General features: G+C 43.7%; 2 protein-coding genes and 1 long non-coding RNA gene across 11 annotated transcripts in view; 1 reads left to right on the top strand and 2 right to left on the bottom strand.

Moving 5' to 3' along the window:
- Positions 1 to 11,410, bottom strand: part of ZFR2 (zinc finger RNA binding protein 2) — a 37,835-nt gene extending 26,425 nt beyond the window's left edge. For all 7 annotated transcript variants that reach the window (XR_005457238.1, XM_038771570.1, XM_038771571.1 and 4 more), the window contains exons 1-3: positions 11,298 to 11,410; positions 3,984 to 4,164; positions 1,494 to 1,623 (exon numbers count right to left, since the gene is read on the bottom strand). Coding sequence is in view for 6 of the 7 variants with exons in the window: in XM_038771570.1 (XP_038627498.1) it covers positions 1,494 to 1,623; positions 3,984 to 4,164; positions 11,298 to 11,344 (358 nt within the window). In the remaining variant the exon portion in view is untranslated. The remainder of the gene's footprint in view (positions 1 to 1,493; positions 1,624 to 3,983; positions 4,165 to 11,297) is intronic.
- Positions 11,411 to 18,434: 7,024 nt separating this feature from the next.
- ATCAY (ATCAY kinesin light chain interacting caytaxin) overlaps positions 18,435 to 26,607 on the top strand; it is a 60,871-nt gene continuing 52,698 nt past the window's right edge. For both annotated transcript variants that reach the window (XM_038770563.1, XM_038770565.1), the window contains exons 1-2: positions 18,435 to 18,738; positions 26,191 to 26,308. In XM_038770563.1, coding sequence (XP_038626491.1) covers positions 26,232 to 26,308 — 77 coding nt within the window. In that variant the 5' untranslated portion in view covers positions 18,435 to 18,738; positions 26,191 to 26,231. The remainder of the gene's footprint in view (positions 18,739 to 26,190; positions 26,309 to 26,607) is intronic.
- LOC119949095 overlaps positions 18,495 to 26,607 on the bottom strand; it is an 82,599-nt gene continuing 74,486 nt past the window's right edge. For both annotated transcript variants that reach the window (XR_005457166.1, XR_005457167.1), the window contains one exon: positions 18,495 to 18,909. This is a non-coding gene — a long non-coding RNA (uncharacterized LOC119949095). The remainder of the gene's footprint in view (positions 18,910 to 26,607) is intronic.

Genomic DNA, 26,607 nt, shown 5'->3' with positions numbered 1-26,607 from the left:
ACGGGCTTACAGTCTAGAAGGGGGGAGGCGGACATCAAAACTTCTGGGGGGCAGGGAGGGGATAGAGCAAAGGGAACAAGTCAGGGTGATGCAGAGGGGGAGCTGAGGAAAAGGAGGGCTTACTCTGGGAAGGCCTCTTGGAGGAGGTGAGCCTTCATTAAGGCTTTGAAGGAGGGAAGTGTGATTGGCGGATTTGAGGAGGGAGGGCGTTCCAGGCCAGAGGTAGGACGTGGGCCAGGGGTCAACGGCGGGACAAGTGAGAACAAGGTGCAGTGAGAAGATTAGGACCTGAGGAAAGGAATGTGTGGGCTGAGATGTAGGAGAGAAGGGAGGTGAGGAAGGAAGGGGCAAGGTGATGGAGAATTTTGAAGCCAACAGTGAGGAGATTTTGCTCAATTCAGAGGTTGATAGGCAACCACTGGAGATTTTTGAGGAAGAGGGTGACATGCCCAAAATGTTTCTGCAGAAAGATAATCCGGGCAGCAGAGTTAAGTGGGGAGAGACAGGAGGTTGGGAGGTCAGAAAGGAGGCTAATGTAGTAATCCAGGCGGGACAGGATGAGTGATTGTACTAATGTGGCAGTAGTAACATGTACTATGTGTAGAGCATCATACTAAGCACTTGGGAAAGTCCAATACAGTAGAGCTGGCAGACACAGTCCCTGCCCATAGCAAGCTTCGTCTCAGATTTTAGCTATATGCTTGAAAGCTTTGAGACATAATGACAGGATATAGCATCACCAGGCCATCCTGCCAACTTACAGAAGCAGCTTAGTTGCTTCTGCCCATTCTGTGCCACCTCTTGATCTGCGACCCTAACAATCAATAGTATTTACTGAGCACCTACTGTAGGTAGAACACTAGACTAAGCACTTGGGAGAGTACAGTAGGATTAGAGGAAAGGATCCCGGCCCTTGGAGACTTTACAATCTCACAGGGGAGACAAACCCAAAATTTACAGAGTACAGAGGAGAAAGGAAAAGTGGATATGTCAGTAAGTGCTTGAACAGTAAGGCTCAAAATCTCCCATAGTCCTTAGGTAGCTAACATAAACTTCCTTCTTGTACATATTTCTTTTTTCCTTCTTCCTCCTTTCATTAATTTTAGAGTATGTCTTCCCTATTAGATTATAAATTTCCTGAGAGTAAGGATCATGTCTACTCATTCTGCTACTTCAGTGATAGATTATTGGAAATCTGGCCAACCCTCCCTCCACTTCCCTGGAGCCCCATCTCCAGGTGCAGAAATATAAAAACTTAGTCAATGCCTGAATAAGGAGTTACAATAATTCTCATTAAATACAATGAAAACACAATCACACAAATTAACGTCCAACACTCTTGAGGATCTAAACTACCTAAAAATATGTCAGAGTTACTTAAATGTCAAAATGAGTGCTCTACTGCAAATAAGCTTCAAATCACAAATTTGATGGATATTTTCAATAGCATACTAATGTCAATCTTTTCAATGCTATGCTCTAGCAGCACTCACCTGACTGGAGATAAGTGACTGGGGCAAGTTGTCGATGCTGTCTAGCAGCAAAGTAAGTATGCCATCTCTTGGGGTACCTTCTGACATTTGGCAATTCTCCAGAACTTGAACGACCTTGAGTGTAAAATGACTAAAGGAAAAAGAAAGTTGTTAAATGTACAACCCAGAACTAAAAATGCAAATCAAATCACTCACATAATTCAAAACTACCCTAATTTTGTAATTGTTTATTGTCTCTTTTACTAATCAATACAATTGTCCTCATCTGAAGAGCAAAACCAAGCAGCTTAGAAGATTGCATTAGTGCTTACAAGGAAATGAAATTTCATATAATATTCCTCAACATCTTTGAAAGTATCAAGTGGCCTTTATGCATCCCAGTGCAAAATCTGTCAGTGCAATTAATCATATTTATTGATTGCTTACTGTATGGAGCACTGTAGTAAACACTTGGGTACAATACAACCAAGTTGGTAGAAACATTCCCTGTCCATAACGAGCTTAGTCTTGTTACAGAAGGCAGAACACTGGAATAGGAGTCTAAAGACATGTGATCCAGTCTTTAGATTATCACTGACTAATCATGGAGACCAAGGCAAAGTCACAATATCTGTCCTTCCATTTCTGCACAATAAATCCAGAAGAAATGTTGTGAGGCTATATAATGGATGTGAAGTACTTTGATTTTAAAAGAGGAAGGGGTTATAAAAATCCTACATTATATTACCCTGTTCATCCTAATGGCATTTACTCAAAGAAACACAAAAATTCCTTTGAAAACCATAACATTTTCTGGAGATGGGGAAACCTGGCTCTGGGTACCTCAAGAACACCAGGTCACTGTAAGGAGTTAGGGCAGCAAGGAAAATAATGGCAGGGAAAGTGTCATTTTAAAGAATGCCAAGGCTCTAAGCTTAAGAAGAAAAAAAAATATGTTCTGTTTGAGAATTTTAATGGGAATTAAGTATTCAAAGAGGGCACAGGTCAAGTAACCTACAGCCAAACAGAAGACTAGAGAGGGGATGGTTGCCCTAGAATGAGGATTAAGAAATTACACTTATGAGGTGTGGGGGCTTTAATTATTATTATTATGGTATATCTCAAGTGCTTACTATGGCCAGGCTCTGTATTAAACACTGGGGTGGATACAAGCAAATCAGGGCAAATCCTTTGGGCCGAGAGTGGTATTATGCTCCTGGGAGAATAAAATAGGTGTGATTCCTGTCCTCAGAGGGCTTACAACCAGGAGAGGAGACAGACACAATAATTTACAGAGAGGGAGGAAGAGACTCCATGAGACTCTCATGGCCAAGATGGCCATGAGACTGAGTTAAGTGTTTAAATATTCGAATATTTAAGTTATGTGGAGCAGATGATCGCGAGTGCAGAACGGGGAGTTGGAAGGATCTGATCTGGGCAGAAGAAAAATCAATAAGGAAAGGCTTCCTGGAGCAGGTGGGATTTCAGAAGGACTTTGAAGAAGGGGAAGCAGTGGTCTGGCAGATAGGAAGACTGAGAAAGTTCCTGGCAGGAAAAAGATATGAGCAGAAGGCAGAAGGAAAGGTGCCATCAGAGAATGAATGGCTGAGATGGTGCTCAGGAAAGGAACAAGAGTAGGACCACTTATTTTTAGAAGGTGAGATGGAATGGGGACAGGGGCAAAAGCAGAAGGGGTAAATTTTGAAATTAGGCAAGAGAACCTCTCGAGAGATAGCTGAGAAAGATGAGAGTGGATGAAGGGGTAAGAGAGTGGATGAGGAGGATACTGAAAAGCAAACATCTGATGGTTTCAACTTTATTAACAAAGGGTTTATTTGGGGGTGAAAAAATATTGACATGAGGGATTGGGGTGAAGCAGGATGTAATTTACACTGCACTTGAGATCTGCTACTGAACAAATGACAGCATAAGCAATGCCACTATTGGGTCAGAGCCAACAAATTCCATATTATCACCCACACTTCCCTTTTGTTTGCTTTGAATAATACCATCCATCAGACTCACTGGAAAATGTGTCAAACCTCAGCTGTGCTGTGACATTCCTCCAAAGTAATAGAGAAGTTACCCTTTTCATATAACTTTGACATTATTATTGGTTTGTGACCCATAAGGCTTCCCTACACTTTATCTCTCGATAAACACTGCCACCACCCAAACGATCTAACCTGTTATATTTCTACAGACAATGATTCCAAAAATTACACTGGCATTCTTCTATCGCAGGTTCCAAAATGCTGAGCTGAATATGGCTCAAATATGGCTGAAACCATGCTACAAAGGCCTCCTGGCCCATCAAACTTCAGGAAAATTAAAACAGAGCCCAAGACAGAACCACATTATTGCATGATCCAATTGTATTTTTCCCCTCATCTAGCTACACACACTAGTCAAAGAAAGAGAGGAATAATAAATTGGTCTTACGAAATGCACAGCATGAAAAATCTACCATACAAACATGCCATTTTGCACAACTTGATTTACAAATAATACCTGGTGAGTTTGACTTCTGGTCCTGCAATAGGGTTTCCAATGCCGAGGTCGATATACGTTTGTGTGGCGCCTTTCATACCCGGATGGTGATATTATCCGAGGAATCTGAGCCACTTCAGAACTCAGATCCTCAGCACAATTTGCTGCAGGGATCTGGTGAAAATTAGCAGGAGCAATTTGACTGCAAAAGCAAGAAAAAAAAATCCACTCATCTTTAGATTTTAAAGCTCAATTTGTTCTATTCTGCACTACTTGCATTATTCAAGTACCTTGAGTCACTGCAGCAGGCTTTCCTGTGCATAAGAAGTAGGAGCAAATAACCATCTCTATTACTTACAAGCTCTAAAGGTCAACTAAAAACTAGAACAGACAGTAAACAACTTAATTAACAAGCATCAGCCACATATTGAACATTTTAATAAAACAGTCCAGACTGATTATTCACAACCCTAATCTCTGGTTAACCTGCTTCCACTACCCCTGGTTGCTTCGTTTCTGGGGCAGAAGTGCCCCCTGGAATCACTCAGCCATTTTGAGAGGTCAGGAAGAATTATGTGAAGTATGGTAGGTCACAGACTAGAAATAATGGAATACTTGTATCAGTCAATTGTCCTAGCAAGCCTCGAACTGCTGAACCCTTCTAAGGAATAAGTTGACTTCTGCAAATTTATAAGGTTTTCCAAAGCAAGGAGCCATTTTGATTCCCTTTAAAAAGCAAGCCAGCATTCTTTTTAAAGAAAGGCTTGTAGCCTAGTCAGTTCAAATTCTGGATTTCTATAATGAAATATTCAGAGAAGCACAATAACTTCTCATTTATAGTACTGTAGTATATGATTTCTATTACCACTCTGTACTAACCTAGCCTTTCTCCCCCATTCAAGGAACTACTCCAAGTAAATATCGAAAATCACTCAAGAGAAATCAATCTACTTCCTCTCCCAACTTGGGCCCTTAACTGTCACTATGCTGTGTCCTCTTCAGCTGTCCTGCATGTTTTCAAAGAAAGAGAAAAGGAAAAAAGAAAAAGACCTTTGTATGCACTTTGCAAGACTCTGTAGCCCTGTCCACCTAGTCCCAAAGGAAACCCAGCCTGCAGATTTGAGAGTGCAAGTGGTGTGTGTAAACTACTAACATTGTAATCAATGTTACCACACAAGTTCTTGGTTCTGAAGTTTCAGAACGGAGGCTCACCCACTGCTCTCAGACTCCATCAACAGATTGTCATTGGATGAATCAAATTTTCATTTACTTTTTTTCTAACCTTCAGCACTAGTTTGATAACAATGCCATCTAATTTGCAAATTCTGTGGTTTTAAATGTACAATACTTTAGCAGGTTTTAATAAACAGCTTTATGAATAATTGTCTAACCACCTTCTAAAGCCTTTTCATATTAATTTCACTACACAAGATTCCGGAATTGCTTCAAAAAATTTGGTTTGCAAGAGAGAATAGTAGAAGCAGCATTTATTGAGCACCTAGTAGGTACAATGCACTTAGGAAGTACAAAACAAAGAAGGAGCATATTCCCTGCCCAAAAGTAATTTACATTTTAATGGGGAAACAGACAAAAATACTTATATAGGGTAACCAAAATAAATAATTGAATGTTCAAGTGAATAAATATACATAGGGGCTAAGATGGGTTTACATGACTTGGGATGCTGGAAATTAATCAGAGAAGGCTTATTGGAGGAAGTGGGATTTCAGGAGGGCTTTGAATATGGAGAGGGCTGTGATCTGTAGGATTTGGGGGGAGAGGGAGTTCCAAACCAGAGGAACTGCATGAGTGAGGCATGGAGGCGGGGGGAAAGATTGTAAAATCCTCTGCTAGATTATAAACCTCTTGAGGGCAGGGATCATGTCCACTAATTCTACTGTACTCTCCCTAGGATTTAGTACAGTGCTTTGCACCCAGTAGGCACTCAATAGATATTACTGATAGGGAGAGTTGCAAGCAAGGAAAAATAAAATCTTATTAAAAGCAGTACTTAAATCACTCAAGAGTCTTTTTTTAAATGGTATTTGTTAAGTACTTACTGTGTGCCAGGCACTGTACTAAGCCCTGGGGAGATACAAGCTAATCAGGTTGGACAAAGTCTATGTCCCACATGGGGCTGTTCACAGTCTTAATCCCCATTTTATAGATGAGGTAACTGAGGCACAGAGAAATGAAGTAACTTGCCCAAGGTCATACAGCAGACAAGTGACGGAGCACGGATTAGAACCCAGGTCCTTTTGACTCCCAGGCCCATTATGCCATGCTGCTTCTCTTAAAAATAACTGCTTCAAAATATTTTTCTTTTCAGTCAGTCAGATGTATGTCTGACTTGACTATAGCTAGAATTTTAATTCAAGGTGCCCCTATTAGCTTAGGTGGTTTAAGCACAATTGTTTTAGGTGTCATTCATTAAACAAAAAACTATTTTTTCCCCTAAAATAATTCATTCCAAATCATTCTCTGTTGACTTAACCAAATACAATAGTGAAAATGTCCACTGAAGGTGTTGATTTGAGGTTGTGTGACATTGTACTTACTGTGATCACCTGGAGGGCCTGGCTAGGAATTACCAGAACTGTTTTAAAAAGGTTTCAGTTACATCTGAACTAGTGATGGCCAAGGGTAAAAGTAAAAGTTTCTTCTTACCGACACGGCCAGGCATTTAAAACTACGGCCAAGGGCCTGAGGTCACATTTCAGGAGAGTCACAGAGCTGGAACTAGAACTCAGGTCTCCAGATTCCCATCCCCTGATCTTTCCATTCAAACACACTGCCCCGCATAGAATAGAACCCACCCGACTAAAAATTAGCAAACAGAAATCACTCAGTCCGTAGTATTTAACTGAACACTGATTGTGTAAATACAACTGAGAAGTTGAAGGTGGCACTGTAAAGAATACCATTACCTTAGTGATCCCCGGTTTAACAAGAAGATGCTTCAGTTCGAAAAAGTAGTCGACAAGTATGATCATTACCCAGAATCTAATTTTTGACAAAGTCACAGGTGGTAAGGAGGCTAAATTTCACATACGGCTAGCCTGTTTGGGGATACTTCACTAGGGTACTTCAGATGATGATTCATCACCCACAGCCACACAACTGATCGTAATCACTCCATACTTTGAATTCAACTCCCCTTTGTTCCTGTGGAGTGAGTTTGAAGTTCTAAATACTAACTTGCCAAGATTCTGACAGCCTCTAAAACAAGGGTCAGCAACCAATTTGGGCAGAAGAGCCCAACAAATCAAAACTTTTCATCAGCAGGTGAGCAAGGGGCCAAATATACAATTTAAACACAGTGATGGCGTACTTTACTATCAATCAATCGTATTTATTGAGCGCTTACTGTGTGCGGAGCACTGTACTAAGCGCTTGGGAAGTACAAGTTGGCAACACATAGAGACGGTCCCTACCCAACAATTCTGAAATCATTAAAAAAGTTAATATTACCCAAACACCGCCATTTTCTAATGGACTTAGAAGGGGAAGGAGTAAAGAGGAAGAGAGAAAGAAAGAAAAAAAAGGGGTGGGGGGGGCTGGCAGAGAAGGAACGAACTTAGTCCTAGTTTTTTACATTTGAGAAGGGGAGAAGGAGCTGCCAAAATTGGAAAGCACCGTACCTACTTCTGTCGCCATCTCACTGACCTTCTCTATCTGAGTTGCCGCCACAGCCACCACGTGTGGGAACTGAATTTTCTTCTCCAGCGCCCGGGAAGGCCACAATAAAATAAGCAGCCAGGCTTGGGGGTTGCTCTTGTACCCTCCCCCCGATATCAGTGTGCTAATGGAGGGAGGGAAGAGAGGGTGGCGAAGAGCCCGATTAAAGGTGGCCTGTCACTGCGCTGTTGCTAAAGAGATTGGGGGGCCAGCGTCGCTCCAGCTTGGCCTGCAGGCAAGAAGGCAACAAGTCGCCGTTTTGGCTCCACTTCCGCCCCTTTCCAGTTCAAAGGGGCATTCATTCATTCATTCAATCGTATTTATTGAGCGCCTACTGCGTGCAGACCACTGTACAAGACGCTTGGGAAGTATAATTCAGCAATAAATAGAGACAGTCCCTCCCCACAAAGGACTCACAGGACGGGCCAGGGCACATACCTTGCCTAAAAAACTGGGGACGCTAAGTTTGTGGAGCCATCCAAGTAAGAAGTCTTGCATAAGGCTTTTTTTAAGGCAGGGTGGAATAGTTTGAGCTGTTTTTCCATTAGTAGTAATGGTTTGTGCTGAGCCATCCTCACTCTCCCACCCACTCCCACTATGACCAGCAGCAAACGTCGCAATAATAATTACACAATAGTAATAATAATGGTATTTGTTAAGCGCTTACTAAGTGTCAAGCGCTGCTGTGGTACATACAAGTTAATGAGACAGGTAATCGGGGTGAGGAATGAATGTAGTCTGTGATAAAAAAAAATAAAATAAAAATGAAACAGCTTACCAGTGTACCTTCTAAGGCAGCAGACACTGCTGTGCCCTCATCCACTTTTATACTATTGTTGAGAGTGGCATTCAGTTCCACTAAGAAAACCACTGGAAAGTTTTCTTATTCGCCAAGGGGATGGAATGATATAGGCTATTAGCTGGGCTTGTGCAACCTTGGGTATAAATCGACTTGTTGGAGATCTAACAATAATCATTAGAAAAAGTAAGGACGTTTTGGAAGAGAAAAAGCAGATAGAGAAGGCGTGTGGAAGTACAGTGGTCGATAGGTATTTTATGCATTCACAATGAGACGTTTATATGCATACATATACACAAATTCCCTTGATGTCAGAATATTAAGCAGATGCAAACTACACAATTCATTAAATTTATTAAGCGACAAAATACCACGATCCAGCATTCATATATTTTAAGTGTAAAGCTGCCAAGATAAAAATTTTATTTCTCACCATAAAATCATTTTTATTAAAACTTCAACATTTGAGGATTTTTCACGTTAAATTAAAAAGTGCCCAGAGACAATTTTCCGGTGTCAAGGACAGTGAGCAGTAAATACGAAGATTTACGCAAGCAGTTACCATAAAATTGGTAGACCTCATTAAACCAAGGCTGACACAATAATGTGAAGGGAAATTTTCCGTTTCAAAATAACAGTAGCATGTATGGTTTTCATTACCGAATATCCGTTGGTAAACTATATCTCCTTGGGACCTACCAAGTGCTCCAAAAATTAAAAGCACTATGATCATAAAGATCGGGCACCAAACCGTCGGTGAAAAATCAGAACAAAAAAAACCGTGTCACCGTGTTAGAAAAACTATTCTACTCACTGTTTTAATCTAACTCTGAATTTGAAATTATTACTGACTCGCAGGTTAGATGGAAAAACAAGCCAACACTTTAGAGACTTGAAGAACCATCCATACTAATAATAATTACGGTATTTGTTAAGCGCCTACTATGTGCCAGGCACTGTACTAAGCGCTGGGGTGGATACAAGCAAATGGGAGTCCCTGTCCCACGTAAACTCCGCCATCTCAAGCCCCATTTTACAGATGAGGTAATTGAGGCGCAGAGAAGTGAAATGACTTGCCCAAGGCCACACAGCAGACAAGCGGCAGAGGAGAGATTCGATCCTCCTCCCTTCAAGGCCCTACTGAGAGCTCACCTCCTCCAGGAGGCCTTCCCAGACTGAGCCCCTTCCCTCCTCTCCCCCTCGTCCCCCTCTCCATCCCCCCACCTTACCTCCTTCCTTCCCCACAGCACCTGCATATATGTTTGTACATATTTATTACTCTATTTATTTATTTTACTTGTAGATATCTATTCTATTTATTTTATTTTGTATGTTTGGTTTTGTCTCCCCCTTTTAGACTGTGAGCCCACTGTTGGGTAGGGACTGTCTCTATGTGTTGCCAACTTGTACTTCCCAAGCGCTTAGTACAGTGCTCTGCACACCGTAAGCGCTCAATAAATACGATTGATTGATTGATTGATTGTTCTCTGTCTCCCCCTTTTAGACTGTGAGCCCACTGTTGGGTAGGGACTGTATGTGTTGCCAACTTGTACTTCCCAAGCGCTTAGTACAGTGCTCTGCACACCGTAAGCGCTCAATAAATACGATTGATTGATTGATTGATTGATTGATTGATTGATTGCTCCTGCCTCGAGCTCTATCCACTACACCGTGCTGCTTCTCACTAAATTCACTAGACACGCGGACCTTGCGCTGGGGGAACTCTTCCGCGCTTTCGAAGGAAATATCATCATCATCATCATCAATCGTATTTATTGAGCGCTTACTATGTGCAGAGCACTGTACTAAGCGCTTGGGAAGTACAAATTGGCAACATCTAGAGACAGTCGCTACCCAACAGTGGGCTCACAGTCTAAAAGGGGGAGACAGAGAACAAAACCAAACATGCTAACAAAATAAAATAAATAGAAGAGATATGTACAAATAAATTAAATAAATAGAGAAAAAAATGTGCAAACATATATACAGGTGATATATGGAGTTGAAGAGATGTACGACCCCCAGAAAGGGGAGAGGAGGGAAGCAGAGTTCACATCCCGGGAGATGTACGTCTCCCAGTTGGAAACTGTGGACGCGTGAGAGGAAAAAAACGACCACACCCTTCCGCCCCAACCGCCTCATGATGGGAGGAATAACGGTCTTCCTAATGGACGCCACCGTCCGATTACGGGGCAAAGCAATGGAAGCAATGGAAGTGGCTTTCGGGGATGAGGAGGTTGAGTTGTTTTTTCCATTTTTTTTCCCCCGAAGATACTGCTTCGGGGAGGAAGAGTCGCCTGGATGCCGCCTTCCTTCGGGATCCGAGAGCCGGTGGGGACAAGGCCGGGATGGGCCTTGCCCACTCCCGCGCTTCTGGCCCTCCCCTCAGGTGGCAGCCTCCGCCATCTTGGATGAGGAGCCACCTTCCTCCTCCTGCCCCTCAGTCCCGACCCCCTTCCCCCATTACCTGGGTAGGGTCTCTCTATGTTGCCAATTTGTCCTTCCCCAAGCGCTTAGTACAGTGCTCAGCCCACAGTAAGCGCTCAATAAATACGATTGATGATGATGATGGTGATGATTACCTGGGCCTCAGTTCCCTCATCTGTAAAGTGAGGATGAAGCCCGTGTGGGCCAACCTGATGACCTTCTATCTACCCCAGCGCTTAGAACAGTGCTCAGCACATCGTAAGCGCTTAACGAATACCATCGTCGTCATCATCCTCCATCTTATCCCCACACACGACGGCTCCAGCGGCCTGGCCCGGCGGGAAGCCACTCCTAAGGAAAAAAAACCCGATAATGGCAAGGGGGAGCAAAAATGGCGGGGGGGGCAACGGTTGGAGAGCAAGGCCCCTTACCGGGCGAGCGCATCGATGTCATGTAGAAAACTTTGGGGGTTTTCCATCGTCTAGGCCTCTTCGGTCCGTCAGCGCAGCCCTGCGAGATGCTGCTCCCTCGAAGGACGGGGCGACGAAGAAGGAACGACCGTTGGCGCGGGTGGCACGTGCACCGTCACGCGCACCCTCCCCCCCCCCCCGCAACTTCCATCAACCTCCAGAAAGGGGGAGTTGAGGCCTTGTCCCCCCCCCCGCCCCGCCTTTGGTTCCTCCCTCGGCAACTGATTACCTTCGCTTTCCCAGCGTGTAAGGGGCTCTTTCTCTGGTGAAATTGGCATTAAAAACTTCCATGAACCGGAAGACAACTCTGTAGTGGTCGTGGGGAAGCCAGACTGGTTTTAGCCAGGTCGTATCGCTTTTCCCCGAAAGAGAGTGTTTCGGATTTATCAGTATTTATTGGGTGCCAACCGGGTACCCAGTAAGTAATAATAATAATAATGGCATTTGTTAAGTGCTTACTATGTGCAAAGCACTGTTCTAAGCACTGGGGGAAATACAATGTGATCAGGTTGTCCCACGTGGGGCTCAACAGCCAATCCCCATTTTACAGATGAGGGAACTGAGGCTCAGAGAAGTGAAGTGACTTGCCCAAGGTCACACAGCAGACATGTGGCGGAGCCGGGATTCGAACCCATGACCTCTGACTCCAAAGCCCGGGCTCTTTCCACTGAGCCACGCTGCTTCTCTAGTAGCGAAGTAGCGAAGTAGCGTGGATTAGTGGAAGGGCCACGGGGCTGGGAGTCAGGAGACCTGGTTTCTAATCCGCCACTTGCCTGCCATGTGACCTTGAGCAAGTCACTTAACTTCTATAGGCCCCCTCAGTTTCCTCATCTGTAAAATGGGCACGCCATACCTTTCTCCCTCCACCTTAGACTCTAAAACCCATGTGGGACAGGGACTCTGATCTGATTACCTGGCCCCTTTGGTACTAAACCCCAGTGTTTAGTACAGTGCTTGGCACATAGCACATGCTTAACAAATACCACAACTATTGTTATTATCGTTATTGTCGTTATTAGAGAACCATATTAATTGCTTGGGAGAGTACCGTAGAGGTAAAAGATACGTCCCTGCCCTCAAGGAGTTTCTATTTGACAGGACCAGACTGGCACAAATCTCATTAGGAGGAAAATCATTCAACTGACCAAAAAGTGGACGGAAAGGTGGATATGATGGAGAAGCAGCATGGCTCAGTGGACGGAGCCCGGGCTTGGGAGTCAGAGGTCATGGGTTCTAATCCCGACTCCTCCACGTGTCTGCTGTGTGACTTTGGGCAAATCACTTCACTTCTCTGGGCCTCAGTTCCCTCATCTGTAAAATGGGGATGAAGACTGTGAGCCACACGTGGGACAATCTGATTACCTTGTATCCCCCCGCACTTAGAACAGTGCTCCACACATAGTAAGCACTTAACAAATGCCATCATCATCATTATTATTACTATATGGGAAGAAGTGCATAAATAGCAGAGTATGTAAATCATTGTGTACATAAGTAGATGTGAATACATCAGTATTGAGTATTGCTTTGGAATGAGGACCTGAGGTGGTGAGATCAACTGGGAGGAGGGCGATTTAGAGAGGGCTTTCAAAGTGATCAGAGTTATGGTCTCACAGTTTTGAAGGAGGGGAGAATTCCTGGCAAGAAGAAGGACATGATCAAGAGGTAGGAGAGATGAGAATAAAACACGAGAGGATGAGCTTGGGAAGAGCTACAAACACCAGCTGAGGAGGAGCAGGTGAAGAAGGCAGATATGAAAGAAGGAAAGAGCTTGTGGGAGAGCTTTGAAGCCAAGGCAGAAAGTTTTGGTTGATGTGGAGGGAAATGGGTAACCACTGGAGGTTTCTGATGAGAGACATATGCCGTCCAACATCTTAGAAGATGGTCTAGGCAGTACGGTTTGAAGAAATCCTCAATCAGAGATAGCAAAGGAGCTTCAACCTTGAAATTTCAGGACAGAGCATAGGCAGAGGGATTGATCGGCTCTCATGCTAGAGGCTAGCACAGCGCCACTTGCATTCTTTCATCCCTGCCAGGAATGTCCATCAATCAATTGTATTTATTGAATGCTTACTGTGTGCAGAGCACTGTACTAAGTGCTTGGAAGAGTACAACAGAATTGATAGACACATTCCCTGCCCACAAGGAGGTTACAGTCTAGAGGGGGAGATGGACATTAATATAAATAAATTGTGACTAGGTACATCATACATTCATTCATTCAATCGTATTTATTGAGCTCTTACTGTGTGCAGAGCACTGTGCTAAGCTCTTAGGAAAGTACAATACAGCAACAAAGAGTGACAATGCCTGCCCACAATGAGCTCACAGTCTGGGGGGCGGGGGGGGGGGGGGGGACAGTCATCAATACAAATAGACATCAATATAAATAAATATAATTACACATAGATACTTAAGTGCTATGGGGCGGGGAGAGGGGGGGAAGAGCAAATGGGGCAAGTCAGGGCAATGCAGAAGGGAGTGGGAGAAGAGGAAATGGGGGTTTGGTCGGGGAAGGCCGCCTGGAGGAGGTGTGCTTTTAATAAGGCTTTGAATCTGGGGAGAGTGATGTTACCCCTGAGGCAAAATATGCAACGAGCAAGTAGCAAGTAAGTAGGTGGGCAGGGATGCAGCATATTGCAAAGTGCATGTGCAGTCTTTGCTCATATTAGCCAGCTAAAAGCAGAACCAGAACTGGAATAATAATAATAATAATGGTACTTGTTAAGCACTTACTATGTGCGAAACACTGTTCTAAGCGCTGGGGGTGATACAAGGTGATCAGGTTGTCCCACGTGGGGCTCACAGTCAATCCCCATTTTACAGATGAGGTAACTGAGGCACAGAGAAGTTAAGTGGCTTGCCCAAGGTCACACAGCTAAGTTCCTCCCTTCAAAGCCCTACTGAGAGCTCACCTCCTCCAAGAGGCCTTCCCAGACTGAGCCCCCTCCTTCCTCTCCCCTCCCCATCCCCCCCGTCCTACCTCCTTCCCCTCCCCACAGCACCTGTATATATGTTTGTACAGATTTATTACTCTATTTATTTTACTTGTACATATTTACTATTCTATTTATTTTATTTTGTTAATATGTTTTGTTTTGTTGTCTGTCTCCCCCTTCTAGACTGTGAGCCCGTTGTTGGGTAGGGACCGTCTCTATATGTTTCCAACTTGTACTTCCCAAGCGGTTAGTACAGTGCTCTGCACACAGTAAGCGCTCAATAAATACGATTGAATGAATGAATGAATGAAAGTGGTGGAGCCGAGATTCGAACCCATGACCTCTGACTCCCAAGCCCGTGCTGTTTCCACTGAGCCATGCTGCTTCTCAATCCAAGTCTCACTCTTTCCTCTTTCCTCGGGTCCAAGAGTAGGGCTTCACAGCAGAATATTAATAATAATGATGGTATTTGTTAAGTGCTTACTATGTGCCAAGCACTGTTCTAAGCCCTGGGGTAGATACAAGGTAATTAGGTTGCCCCGCATGGGGCTCACAGCCTTAATCCCCATTTTACAGATGAGGTAACTGAGGCCAAGAGAAGTTAAGTGACTTGCCCAAAGTCATACAGCTGACAAGTAGCAGAGCCAGAAGCTACGATGCTTCTCTATGTAGTTTACACCGAAAGGATGGGAGTTTTGAGGCAGGGAGACTAGTGTAGAGACAGATGCAGTATTAAATTCAATAAAGAGTTTGAACCAGGGTGATTTCAAGAAGGGTGAAGACAGAACAGACCTGAGAAATAGTGGGAGGAAAAAAACAGCAAACTTTAGAGACAGATGGAATGTCAGAGGTGAAAGAGAGGAACCAGAGATGGCACCAAGAACAGGGAGGACGTTGGTATTGTCCACTGAGGTGGGAAAGTAAGAAAAGAAGGTGAGAAGTTGTTTTAACCATGTAGAGTTTAAGGTGCCAGTGGGATGTCCATGTGGCGATGTTCTGGAGACAAGAGGAAATGCAAGATATTTTTAAAAAGTGAGAGGCTGGGGCAAGAGAGGCAGATTTAATAGTCATCTGTGTAGATAGTAGCTAAAGCCATGTAAACAGATGAGCTCCCTGAGAGAGTGAGTGACAGAGAGGTAGGAGGAAAATCAGGAGAGAACTGTGTTAGATCAAGGTTAGATCGCTTTACCAGGAACAGGGAATAGTCTCACACTGTCAAAGGAGGATTAGGACGTAGTAGAAGCCATTAGATTTGGTGAGGAAGAGGATGAGGTCATTGGTGACCTTGAAGAATGCAGCCTCAGTGGGGCAAAGGAGGCAGAAACCAGACTGTAGAGGGTCAAGAAGCAAGTTGGAGGAGAAGAAGTGGAGGGAGTTGGTTCACGATGGCGTGAGGGTGGCAAAGACCCCAGTGGAAGGGAGTTGTAGGCAGAGAGGGTGGCAGGAGAAGAGAAAGGAATAAATAACTCGGTTATAAATACCTCTTACACAAGTGTAAACTCCTTGTGCCAGGACCAGTGTCCTGGGTTTCTGTTTTATTGCCTAAACACTTCCTAAGAAGCAGCGTGGTTTAGTGGATAGAGCACAGTTTGGGGAGTCGAAAGGACCTACCTGGATTCTAATCCCGGCTTCGCCACTTGTCTGCTGTGTAACCTTGGGAAAGTCAATTCACTTCTCTGGGCCTCCGTCACCTCATCTGTAAAATGGGGAACATGGACTGTGTCCAACCTGATTAGCTTGTATCTACCCCAGCGCTTAGTACAGTTCCTGGCACTTGGTAAGCTCTTAAACAAACACCATAAAAAAAACCCATTTAGGAACCTTTTTAAATGACCGCCAGGACTGGCTCTTAAAAGGGGACACTGCATTAAAAGGGGACACTGAAGGGAATGGGCAGCAAGAGACGGGAGCCTGCATAAAATCCTCACTGCTTCAGCCTCCTCATCTTCTCAGTTAGCCCATCAGGGAGGGGGGCGATTGATGTTAACATCAATAAGTAGTAATCATCGGTGCTAATGACTGCCCCGCCCTCTCAATGCCTCCAGGAAGAGTCTTGTGGATTCCTTTGTTGGTTGGGAGAAGTCATTATCAGATGGTGAATAGAAAAGGGACAAGTGGTGTTTGATGTTTAAGTGGCAGTTATCACACAACCAACCTGTCGCCTCTCTGTTGCGGCTCTCTGGGCTCTGCTTCCGTCAAGCGTTGGGCAGCGGGCCGAAATTCTGCTCCTCTGCGCTCTTATGTTTTGTTTCTTCTTTCCATATGTATATGTCGCCGGGCCCCTCTGACCCTTTCTAGTTTTATTCACTCATTCAGTCGTTTTTATTGAGCAATTATTGTGTGCAGAGCACACAGATTGTGAGTCCCCCGAGGGGCAGGGACATTGGGGTAAATACAAGGAAATCAATAAAACTCGGACTGTGGCTCACAATGTAAGTGTAGGAGGACTCACCCATAAAATAATGAAAACAAAATTTAAGCCACAATGTTAAAATTCAACAATCCAGAAGGTGAGTATTAACATATGCATACTGTAAATACTACCTAGCAGCTTCAGGCCAATAGTCCTTGGTGAAACACTGCCACAATGCTCCTATATTGGCCTGCAACTCTAGGATTCTCTGATTCTATCAGAGCCTAGGTGGTTTAGCCAGAGCATCCATTGGTTACCTTACGGACACATCGACCAGAAGCAGAAGCAGCATGATGAAGTGGGTACAGCACGGGCCTGGGAGTTAGAAGGTCATGGGTTCTCTGCCACTTTCCTGCTGTGTGACCTTGGGCAAATCACTTCACTTCTCTGTGCCTCCGTTCCCTCATCTGTAAAATGAGGATTGAGACTGTGAGCCCCACATGGGACAGGGACTGCGTCCAACTCGATTTGCTTGTATCCACCCCAGCGCTTAGTAAGTGCCAGCCTTAACAAATACCATCATTATTGTTATTATTACCAAGATAAGTGTTTCTAAGTACAGGCAGTCCTAGAAATGAGATGTTTGAGTTTTGACAAGCAGTACTTGGGTTTCAGCTTTACAGCCCAGGTAAAGGGATTAACCTGTAAGCTCTAGATTGTAAACTTCTTCCCTCTAGACGGTAAAGTCGTCATGGGCAGGGAATATTTCTCTTATATTGTTGTATTGTACTCTCCCAAGCGCTTAGTACAGAGCTGTGCACAAAGTAAGTGCTCAATAAATACAATTGACTGACTAGTCACTTTTGACTTTACAAAACTAGTCTCTTTTATGGCACTAGCACCAGGGATGCGGGTAACAGGTGCGGGGAGGGAGCTGGGGGAAGATGAAACAATTTTAAAAACTGCTTTGTGGGGAAGGGTTAAGATAGGTAGGGGCAGGGCCAGGCCACTCCTGCTCTCCCCGCCCCCCCTCGGTTTATGCCTACCGACTCTACTGTACTCTCCTAAGCGCTTAGTACAATACTCCACACAGAGTAAGCGCTCAATAAATACCATTGGTTTATTGAGACCTAATCACCCGGCAGAGAGGGTCGATACATTCATTTCACTTCTGATGAAGTAAAAATCGGCTATTATGGAATCTGACAATTAATGTAATTCTATTACCCAATCAATCAATAGTATTTATTAGGTGCCTACTGCGTGCCGAACACGACTGTATTTCTCGAGCACAATCTGCAAGAGATTCTCCGTGTAAAGCTCCCTCCCATCGGTACCATCGCGCAATCAGCAGCAGCATCTTTAAACCGAAGAACAACTCTGGTGCATGGGAAATTCAAAAAGACGGCAGGTGTTGCGCCTTGATGCTGCTTTGGACTCAGGGGAGTTCCCCTCCCCAGATCTCTTGGCCAGAAAATCCAGGGGGCCTTGAAAGCCACCTCTGTTTGAAGGTGCAATTCTCTGGCTAAGCTGGGGAAGCTTGTTATTTCTCTCACCCAAGAAATGAGGCCATTTTTTTTCTGACAGTGGGGCATCTTATTAAAGTCATTTTTATCTGCTTAGCCAATGAGAAGATGTTGGCGATATTATACTTATTTGCCTTCTATCCAATCAGGAAAGGGAGAACTCTGGATAGAGGCTGTGCTTTTTGTTAGACCATCCCCCTTCTGCAGCACACAAAAGCAGCATATTATTAGCTGTCTTAAGACTGCTAAGCCGTAGCCAGCTGTGAACTGGAAATAATAAAATACCTTGGAGGCAGGGCACAGAGCAGACAGCAATGGTAGAGGACTGGCAGCAGCAGCAGCCTTAGCAGAATACAAATAACTACCATCATTTCCCAAACAAAAGAGCCACTCTGCGATTGTGGGGAGGCGTTTTTGTGGGTGACCCATGCAGCCACACTTTACTAAGACAAGAAAACAGTTTCCCTCTGCGTTTGTATTGAAAAACCACCATTCTGAGATGCCTTTATAGATCAAGGAATGCACAACTGGATTACTGAAGGGCTCTTCTTTGTTCCCTGGTAAAGAGAAGAGACGGGCAGACGGTATGTACACCTTCCCTTCTTTCGTTCATCTGACGAATGCTTTGTCTAAGGGAATTTGCTCATGCTCTTTATTTTACGACATGCTGCCTTCTTTTAGACGGAGCCGGGGGTGGGGTGAGGATTTGGAAAGATGATTTCCATCTTGGTGCATTCCTGTCATCCATCTTTTCCCTACAAAGAAAAATTTTCCATGAGAGCTATTAGCACAAATTAATTACTGTCTATAGATCACCCAGCTAAAACGCATTAGAATTAAAACACCTTTAGGAAGTTCTCACAGATACAGGGTAGGTGAAGGTCTACATTCTTCCCTATAATAGTCTCCATGCCTTGTTGAGAGGCCAGTCTGTTTAGGGTCCAAACTCACTCAATTCCCCTTGTGGCATGTTAAAGCCCTTAAAGAGTCATCAGACACTGTTTCTAAAAACCGATTTTTGGTGGTGGTTTTAGAAAAATCGCTGCCACCATGTTCATAAAAATCCTATGAATTAAATAATTTTCCTTTTCAGTCGTTCAAATGAATATTTACATTTCTTATTCTGCATATTAACACACAAATCATATATATATATATATATATATATATATAAGTGCACGCTTACAGATGATGTATTTTGCCACACCCACACGCACACACTTTGCAGTATGTTTTGGGGTGACACAGTTTTATAATGAGAAAGCTTCACTGTCTCAAATTTAATTAAATTTCTAAAAGGCCCTTATTATGGACTCCTTTTATACCTTTTCCCCTACAAACACCAACAGTGCTCTTGGATCACAGCAAAGAACAGAAATATATTATTATTATTATCAGAAACAGAACCTACTTCCATATGACACAAAATTGATTTTTATTTATTTGAATTTATCCTTAAAATGGTATGATTTGGTTGTGTATGTTATATATAGATTCCCCAGAGCAAATAATAAAACTGGAATTTATAGTTATTGGCTACATGATTTGCTTGTCGTGTTTTATAAATCAGTTCCTGATGGATTCCCTTGTCTCTGACATCACCAGAAAGATAAACTGTTTGTTAAGGTCTCGTTTTAATCATTCTGTCACGTTTTAATCAGAATCATTCCAGACTGATAAATCTTACTTGGAATTTCACACATGCAGTGTTGCCTGGATCCCTCTTTGCCCGCACCTTAATCTGCATTATCTTTTTTGGTTGACTCGCTACCCCAAATTTAGATTCAAATTATGCAAAGCTGCATCATTCCACAGTTCACTAGGCAAGAATGATTATATGGTATCTCTCATCAGACCAAAATGTACAGAACTGCATTACTGCAAGGAACTTCATCTGGCTCAGCCCCCAGTCTCCAGGGACATGAATAACTAAACCATCAACCATGGGTCTTTAAAAAAAATATTTCCAGTGATGAAGACTCCACAACCTCCCTTCGTAGGTTTCTCCCAGTTTTTTCTTGCCCTGATTGTCAATATGATCTTCCTTTTGTTTAACCAAATTTTCTCCTGGTGCAATTTAAAATGCATTTCATCTTCTTTGGTTTTCTGTAAACAAGGAGAACAACTTGTTGCTAGTCACCCACCAAAAAACCCTTCATAAATATAAAGAAAATTAACTATTAACATTTCCACTCAGAACTATTTTCCCATCCCTTGAAATCATTCTTTTTCCTCTTCTCTGGACTCACTTCTGTTTCTCCACATCCACTCAAAAGTGTGGTATTGGTTAAGTATTTACTATGTGCCAGGCACTGTACTAAGTGTTGGAGTGGACACAAACAAATGGGGTTGGACACAGTCCCTGTCCCACATGGGACTCAATCTCAATCCCCATTTAACAGATGACGTCACTGAGGCCCAGAGAACAGAAGCGACTTGCCCAAGGTCACACAGCAGACAAGTGGTAGAGTCAAACTAGAACCCATGACCTTCTTACTGCCAGGCCCATGCTCTATCCACTACACCATGCAACTGGAAATAGAACCCTAATGAGTATCTGACCAATGCAGTTTATCAGAAGAATTATTTCCAGGCTCTTACATGTCATACTCCTGTTAAGATTAGTAATCTTAATATAATGATGGCATTTGTTAAGCGCTTACTATGTGCTGAGCATTGCTAGCTCTCATTTTGGAGTTGCCTATGATTCCCTGATCTTTTTCTGCTAACCTGAACAATGTCTCCCACCTCTGTTGTATTGTCCTCTCCCAAACACTTAATAGGGGGGTTTGCACACAGTAAGCATTAAATAAATACCACTGATTGTACTTTGCCAGTCTTTTCCCCATCCTGTATTTATAGTGTTTGTTTTTTGTTCTCAAGTATAGTACCTTGCATTTGTCTCTCTTAAAATTCACTATATAGAAGCCAGCGTGGCCTAGTGAATAGCGCCCAGGCCTGGGATTCAGAAGGGCCTGGATTCTAATCCCAGCTCCACCACTTGTCAGCTGTGTGACCTTGGGCAAGTCACTTCAATTCTCTGAGCCTCAGTTACTTCATCTGTAAAATGAGGATTGAGACTGTGAGCCCTGTGTGGGACAGGGACTGTGTCCAACCTTATCTTGTATCTACCCCAGCACTTAGTACAGTGCCTGGCATATAGTAAACACTTAAAAGATACCACAATTATTCATTATTACTGTGTTTTCACTGATCTTATGTTTACTCTATGAAAGTCACTTAGAATTTTATTCCTGCCTTCCAAGGCGCTAGCCACTCTGCCCAAGTTAATATAACCTGCAAATCTGACGAACTTTCCTTTGTCAAGATAATTATAAAAATAATAAATTGTACCATCCGCAGCACTGATCTCTGTTGGATGAAGATTAATACATCCCACAACTGAGCCATCCATAACTGCTCCTTTGGGTACGACCCCTAAACCAGTCGTGTCCCAACCTAATGATTGTAGGATTTATTCAGTGCATTCTTAGCTTGCAGATGTGACTGTCTTGGGTGGGAAGTAAGGGGTGTCACAATCAAAAAACAAGAAAGAGAACTTCTTTTGGTTCCCCTGTCACCATCACAGAAGGAAATTAAATTGGTTGCACAACTTATTCTTTGTAATAATTCTTGTATTTGTTAAGTGCTTACCATCTGCCAGGCACTGTACTAAGCACTGGGGTGGATACAAGCGAAATTGGTTGGACAAAGTCCCTGTCCCACATGGGGCTCACAGCCTTAATCCCCATTTTACTGATGAGGAAACTGAGGCACAGAGAAGTGAGGTGATTTGCCCAAGGTCATACAGCAGACAAATGGCAGAGCCGGAATTCTGACTCCCTTCTGACTCCCAGCCCCGTGCTCTATCCACTATGCCATGCTGCTTCTCACGGCTTTATAAGGCTCTGATGACTGCTATTTATCTGGTGCTTTTCTAGGAGGTTGCAAAATATTAAATGATTTGTTCAACTTTTGGAGAAATTGCTATTAAACTGATACACATTCCATTCCTCCCAGGCCTCTCACTATGCCTTGTTCTCAACTCTCCCTCCTCCAGCAGCTGGCTCACCCCCTTCCTCCTGCCCCTTCAAATTCCTTCCCCCTTCAAATTCGCTAAACATCAGCTCTCCCCCATCTTCAAAGCCGTTTGGAAATCTCACCTCCTCCAGGAAGCTTTCCCTGATTAGTTTTTCTTCTACCCAGGTTGCTATCCTCCCATCTACCATCCCGAAACTCTTACATTCACAACCTCTCGTTGCAATTTTGTACCTACTGGTTTACACTCTCTGCTATTTAAGCACTTCTGCCTCTTATTTGTAAATTATTTTATACCTGTTTCCCTTTAGATTGTAAGATCCTTGTGAGTTGGGATCTCTCTCTATTGAAGCTAGCTCTCTTCCTCCCTTCAAGGCCCTACTGAGAGCTCACCTCCTCCAGGAGGCCTTCCCAGACTGAGCCCCCTCCTTCCTCTCCCCCTCCTCCCCCTCTCCATCCCTCCCACCTTACCTCCTTCCCTTCCCCACAGCACCTGTATATGTGTTTGTACGCATTTATTACTCTATTTATTTATTTTACTTGTACATATCTATTCTATTTATTTTATTTTGTTAATATGTTTTGTTTTGTTCTCTGTCTCCCCCTTCTAGACTGTGAGCCCACTGTTGGGTAGGGACTGTCTCTATGTGTTGCCAACTTGTACTTCCCAAGTGCTTAGTACAGTGCTCTGCACACAGTAAGCACTCAATAAATACGATTGATTGATTGATTGAGTGATTGTACTCTCCCAAGTACTTAGTACAACACTCTGCATGCTGTAGGTGCTCAATAAATACGATTGCTTGATCGATCGATCAGTGTTATCTATCTCCCTTGTGAAGCACAACATATTTCCTTTTTCAGTCCTCAGGGACTTCTGTCCTCCAAGAGTTCTTAGAAATAGTGGCCAGTGGCTCTGCTGTAATATCTGCCATTTCATTAAATATCATAAGATGCAAGTTATTAGTATCTGTTAATTTGAACATTCTGAGCTTCTCTTTTACCCTCTTTCTTATGGTATTTGTTAGGCACTTACAATGTGCCAGGCATTGTACCGTACTTACAGGTACTAGGATAGATGCAAGATAATCAGGTTGGACACAGTCCCTGTCCCACGTGGGGTTCACAGCCTTAATCCCCATTTTACAGATGAGGTAATAGGCACAGAGAAGTGAAGTGACTTTCCCAAGATTACACAGCAGACAAGTGGTGAAGCCGGGATTAGAATGCAGGTCATCATTATCAGTAGTATTTACTGAGTGCTTACTATGTGCTGAGCACTGTACTAGCACTTAGGGCCTCTGACTGTCAGGCCTATGCTGTTTCCACAGACCATACTGCTTCTCTATAATTCTTTCTCTTTTCTAGTTTGGTTTTCCCACCTTCCATCACACTTGATACTTGCTCTCAGGAACTGGTCCCAATCTATTTTTTTCCAGAAGACAGAGACAATAATCTCCCCCATTTCAGTCCTTTGTTATCAGTCAGTCAATTAAATCAACCAACAGTATTTATCGAGCACTCATTCTGCTCAGAGCTCTGTACTAAGCACTTGGGAGAGCACAGTACGACAGAGTTGGTGGACACATTCCCTGGCCATAAGGAGTTTACAGTCTAGACAGATCTTAAAATAAATTACAGCTATGTACATTAAGTGCTGAGGGGCTGAAGGTGGAATGAATAAAGGGTATAGATCCAAATGCAAGGACAATGCAGAAGGGAGCGGGGGTAAGGGAAATGAGGGTTTAGTTGGGGAAGGCCTCTTGGAGGAGATGTGATCAGCGTTTAGAACAGTGCTTGGCACATAGTAAGTGCTTAACAAATGCCATTATTACTGTAGTGAGGCTTTGAAGGTGGGAAAAGTGGTGGTCTATTGAATACCTATAGGTATGTCATTTTATATATAGAGAGAGGCAGCGTGACAGTGGAAAGAGGCTTGGGAGTAAAAGGACGTGGGTTCTAATCTATGCTCTGCCACTTGTCTGCTGTGTGACCTTGGGCAAGCCATTTCACTTCTCTGTTCCTCAGTTACTTCATCAGTAAAATGGGGATTAAGACTGTGAGCCCTGCATGGGATAACCTGATTACCTTGTATCTACCCCAGTGCTTACAACAGTGCTTGGCACATAGTAAGCACTTAACAAATACCACAATAATAATAATAGCTATTATTATTATTATATGTCTGTTTCCCTTTCTTCTCTAAGACAGTGGCAGCATTTTCTCTGGTTCTCCTTTTTCGCCCATTAAAATTGAAGAATGTTTTTATATGCTCAACATAAAATTATTGAAATTCCCACTCAACGTGTCCACTCCAAGACCAAGAGCCTAAAGTCCCAGGTGTACCTGGGGCCCTGTAGTGTTCTTCCTTCCTCTCTTTCCTACCCTGCTGTCATGGGAGGGGCCCAAACTGGAAAATCTTCCTTAGGGCCCTTGGGGAGCTTTTTCTTCTGCTACTTCAGGACTCTGTATGGTTCTAGGCTTAGCCAACTTGGGACGTTGTTCCCCTTCTGGTCCTTCCCATTCATCACTTTGATTTGTTCCTAACTTTCTGTTTGAAGAACAGCCAGCTTTCATGGATCCTTAGGTCTTTTCAGCTTCTCTTTCCACCAGCTCCTTCCTACTATCCTTCTTAGATTGTGAGCCCTCTGAGGGACAGGGACATGTCCAATTCCTACCTGTGTATTCTCTCCTAGTGCTTAGTACAGTGCCTTGTATTGAGGAAGCGCCTAATAAATACCATTACCACTGTGCTCTAAGAGTGTTCAGATTTGCTTCTCTAAATTTCATTTTCATTTTCTTGTTGGACTTCTCTCCTTCCTTTACTTAAGGAGCTTAAATATGATCATCTTGTAATTCCTTCTGTCATAGTTTCCATGTACCTCTACATTTTCAAATAGTTCATGAGACTCACACTGAAAAGGGTGTCGGAATCTCTAGACTGTAAACTCCTCCCTCTAGGCTGTAAACTCCTTGAGGGCAGGGATCACGACTACCAACTCTATTATACTGTACTTTTAGTACAGTGCTCTGCACACAGTAAGTGCTCAATAAATACCATTGATGACACAGAGTCTGTATCCAAAAGTTTGGGTTTTTTTAACAAAAAAAATCTAATTACAATCCAAATTGGGTGGGCAGAAAAATTAACAGATTCAAGAAGTTAGTATAAATTCACAAGAAAGAGGCCCAAAATGGAATATTAGAGGTACATTGTGGGATGTTAGAGGCAGTGTTTAATTTTGGAATGGGAGAGGTGCCAGGGGTGCTAGCTAATCTCCTCTTGCCTGTCGCTCTCGAGAGCCCCAGGGAGGTGAGGGAAGAAAGAGGGGAGGGAAAGAGGGAAGAGTTTTCAGCCTCTAATCCTGTAGAATCCAGGCTTCAGGTCGACTGAGCCCCAAGGGAGATGGAAAGGGTGAAGACACAGTGCTCCCGCAGAAGCGTGACAAGATTTATTGTTGCACAAGCATTCATATGCCCATACCAGGGCCATGTGTGCAGGGGGCAGAGACATAGCTGGGCATACAGCAGCTGTAGCAGTAGCACGGGCTCCCCTGCCTTCCTCTGCAGAACACCCCAAACTCCAAGGCCGCCTTCCTCCCCTGTCTTGCAGACTGCTCCCAGCAGCAGGGAGTAGGGGCCAGAGCAAATTTCACCTCACCTGACCTGGCGGGAGGCATAGGGATATGACCAGCGGTCCTGACTCCCCTCCCAGAGCAGCCCAAAGAGCGAGGCCTGGGTAGTCCTACAGCCAGAGAAATCTCTAGAAGGGGCAGCAGTTTCATCATGCAGGGAGCTTTCTGGGAATTGAGACAGGTAGGGGAAGAAGTGATTACAGCATGGAGATTAGGGACCAAGAGAATGGAAAGGAAGGAAGGAGGCAAATTAAAACCCAGAGAGGTTTTCCCCCTGGGGAAGGGGTTGATGTGTGGCTATGGACCGAGATGGAAGGGAGGAGGATCTCCTGGCTCCTAACTGTTACCTGTGATTTCTTTCAGACCACTTTCTTTCTCCAAGTGTCATCCCTTCAAGCACCATAATGGGAACTACAGAGGCCACGCTTCGGATGGAAAATGTGGATGTGAAAGAGGAATGGCAGGATGAAGATTTCCCCAGGTGTGTTTTCCAAGCCCTTCAAGTAGGGGATAGTTGGAGGGAATGATTCTTCCTCCTCTTGAGGGAAAAATGGCAATACAAAGTCTAGGCACTCAAACAATCTGGGCTTTTTGCCCCCCCCCCCCCCCCCCGCCAAAGACCACGTCCTCCGGGAGGTATTCCTTGATTATCCCTACTTCCCAAGTCACATTATCCCACCTGCTACCTTGAGCCCGCAGGTGCATATCGGTAGATTTATTCCACTGTTATTTTCATTTTTTTGTTGTTTACTTTTCTGTCACCAGTTGCATCTTTGTTTT

The sequence above is a fragment of the Tachyglossus aculeatus genome, chromosome X2 (assembly GCF_015852505.1).
Source record: "Tachyglossus aculeatus isolate mTacAcu1 chromosome X2, mTacAcu1.pri, whole genome shotgun sequence".
NCBI lineage: Eukaryota > Metazoa > Chordata > Mammalia > Monotremata > Tachyglossidae > Tachyglossus > Tachyglossus aculeatus.
This window is presented reverse-complemented; position numbering and strand designations above follow the sequence as displayed.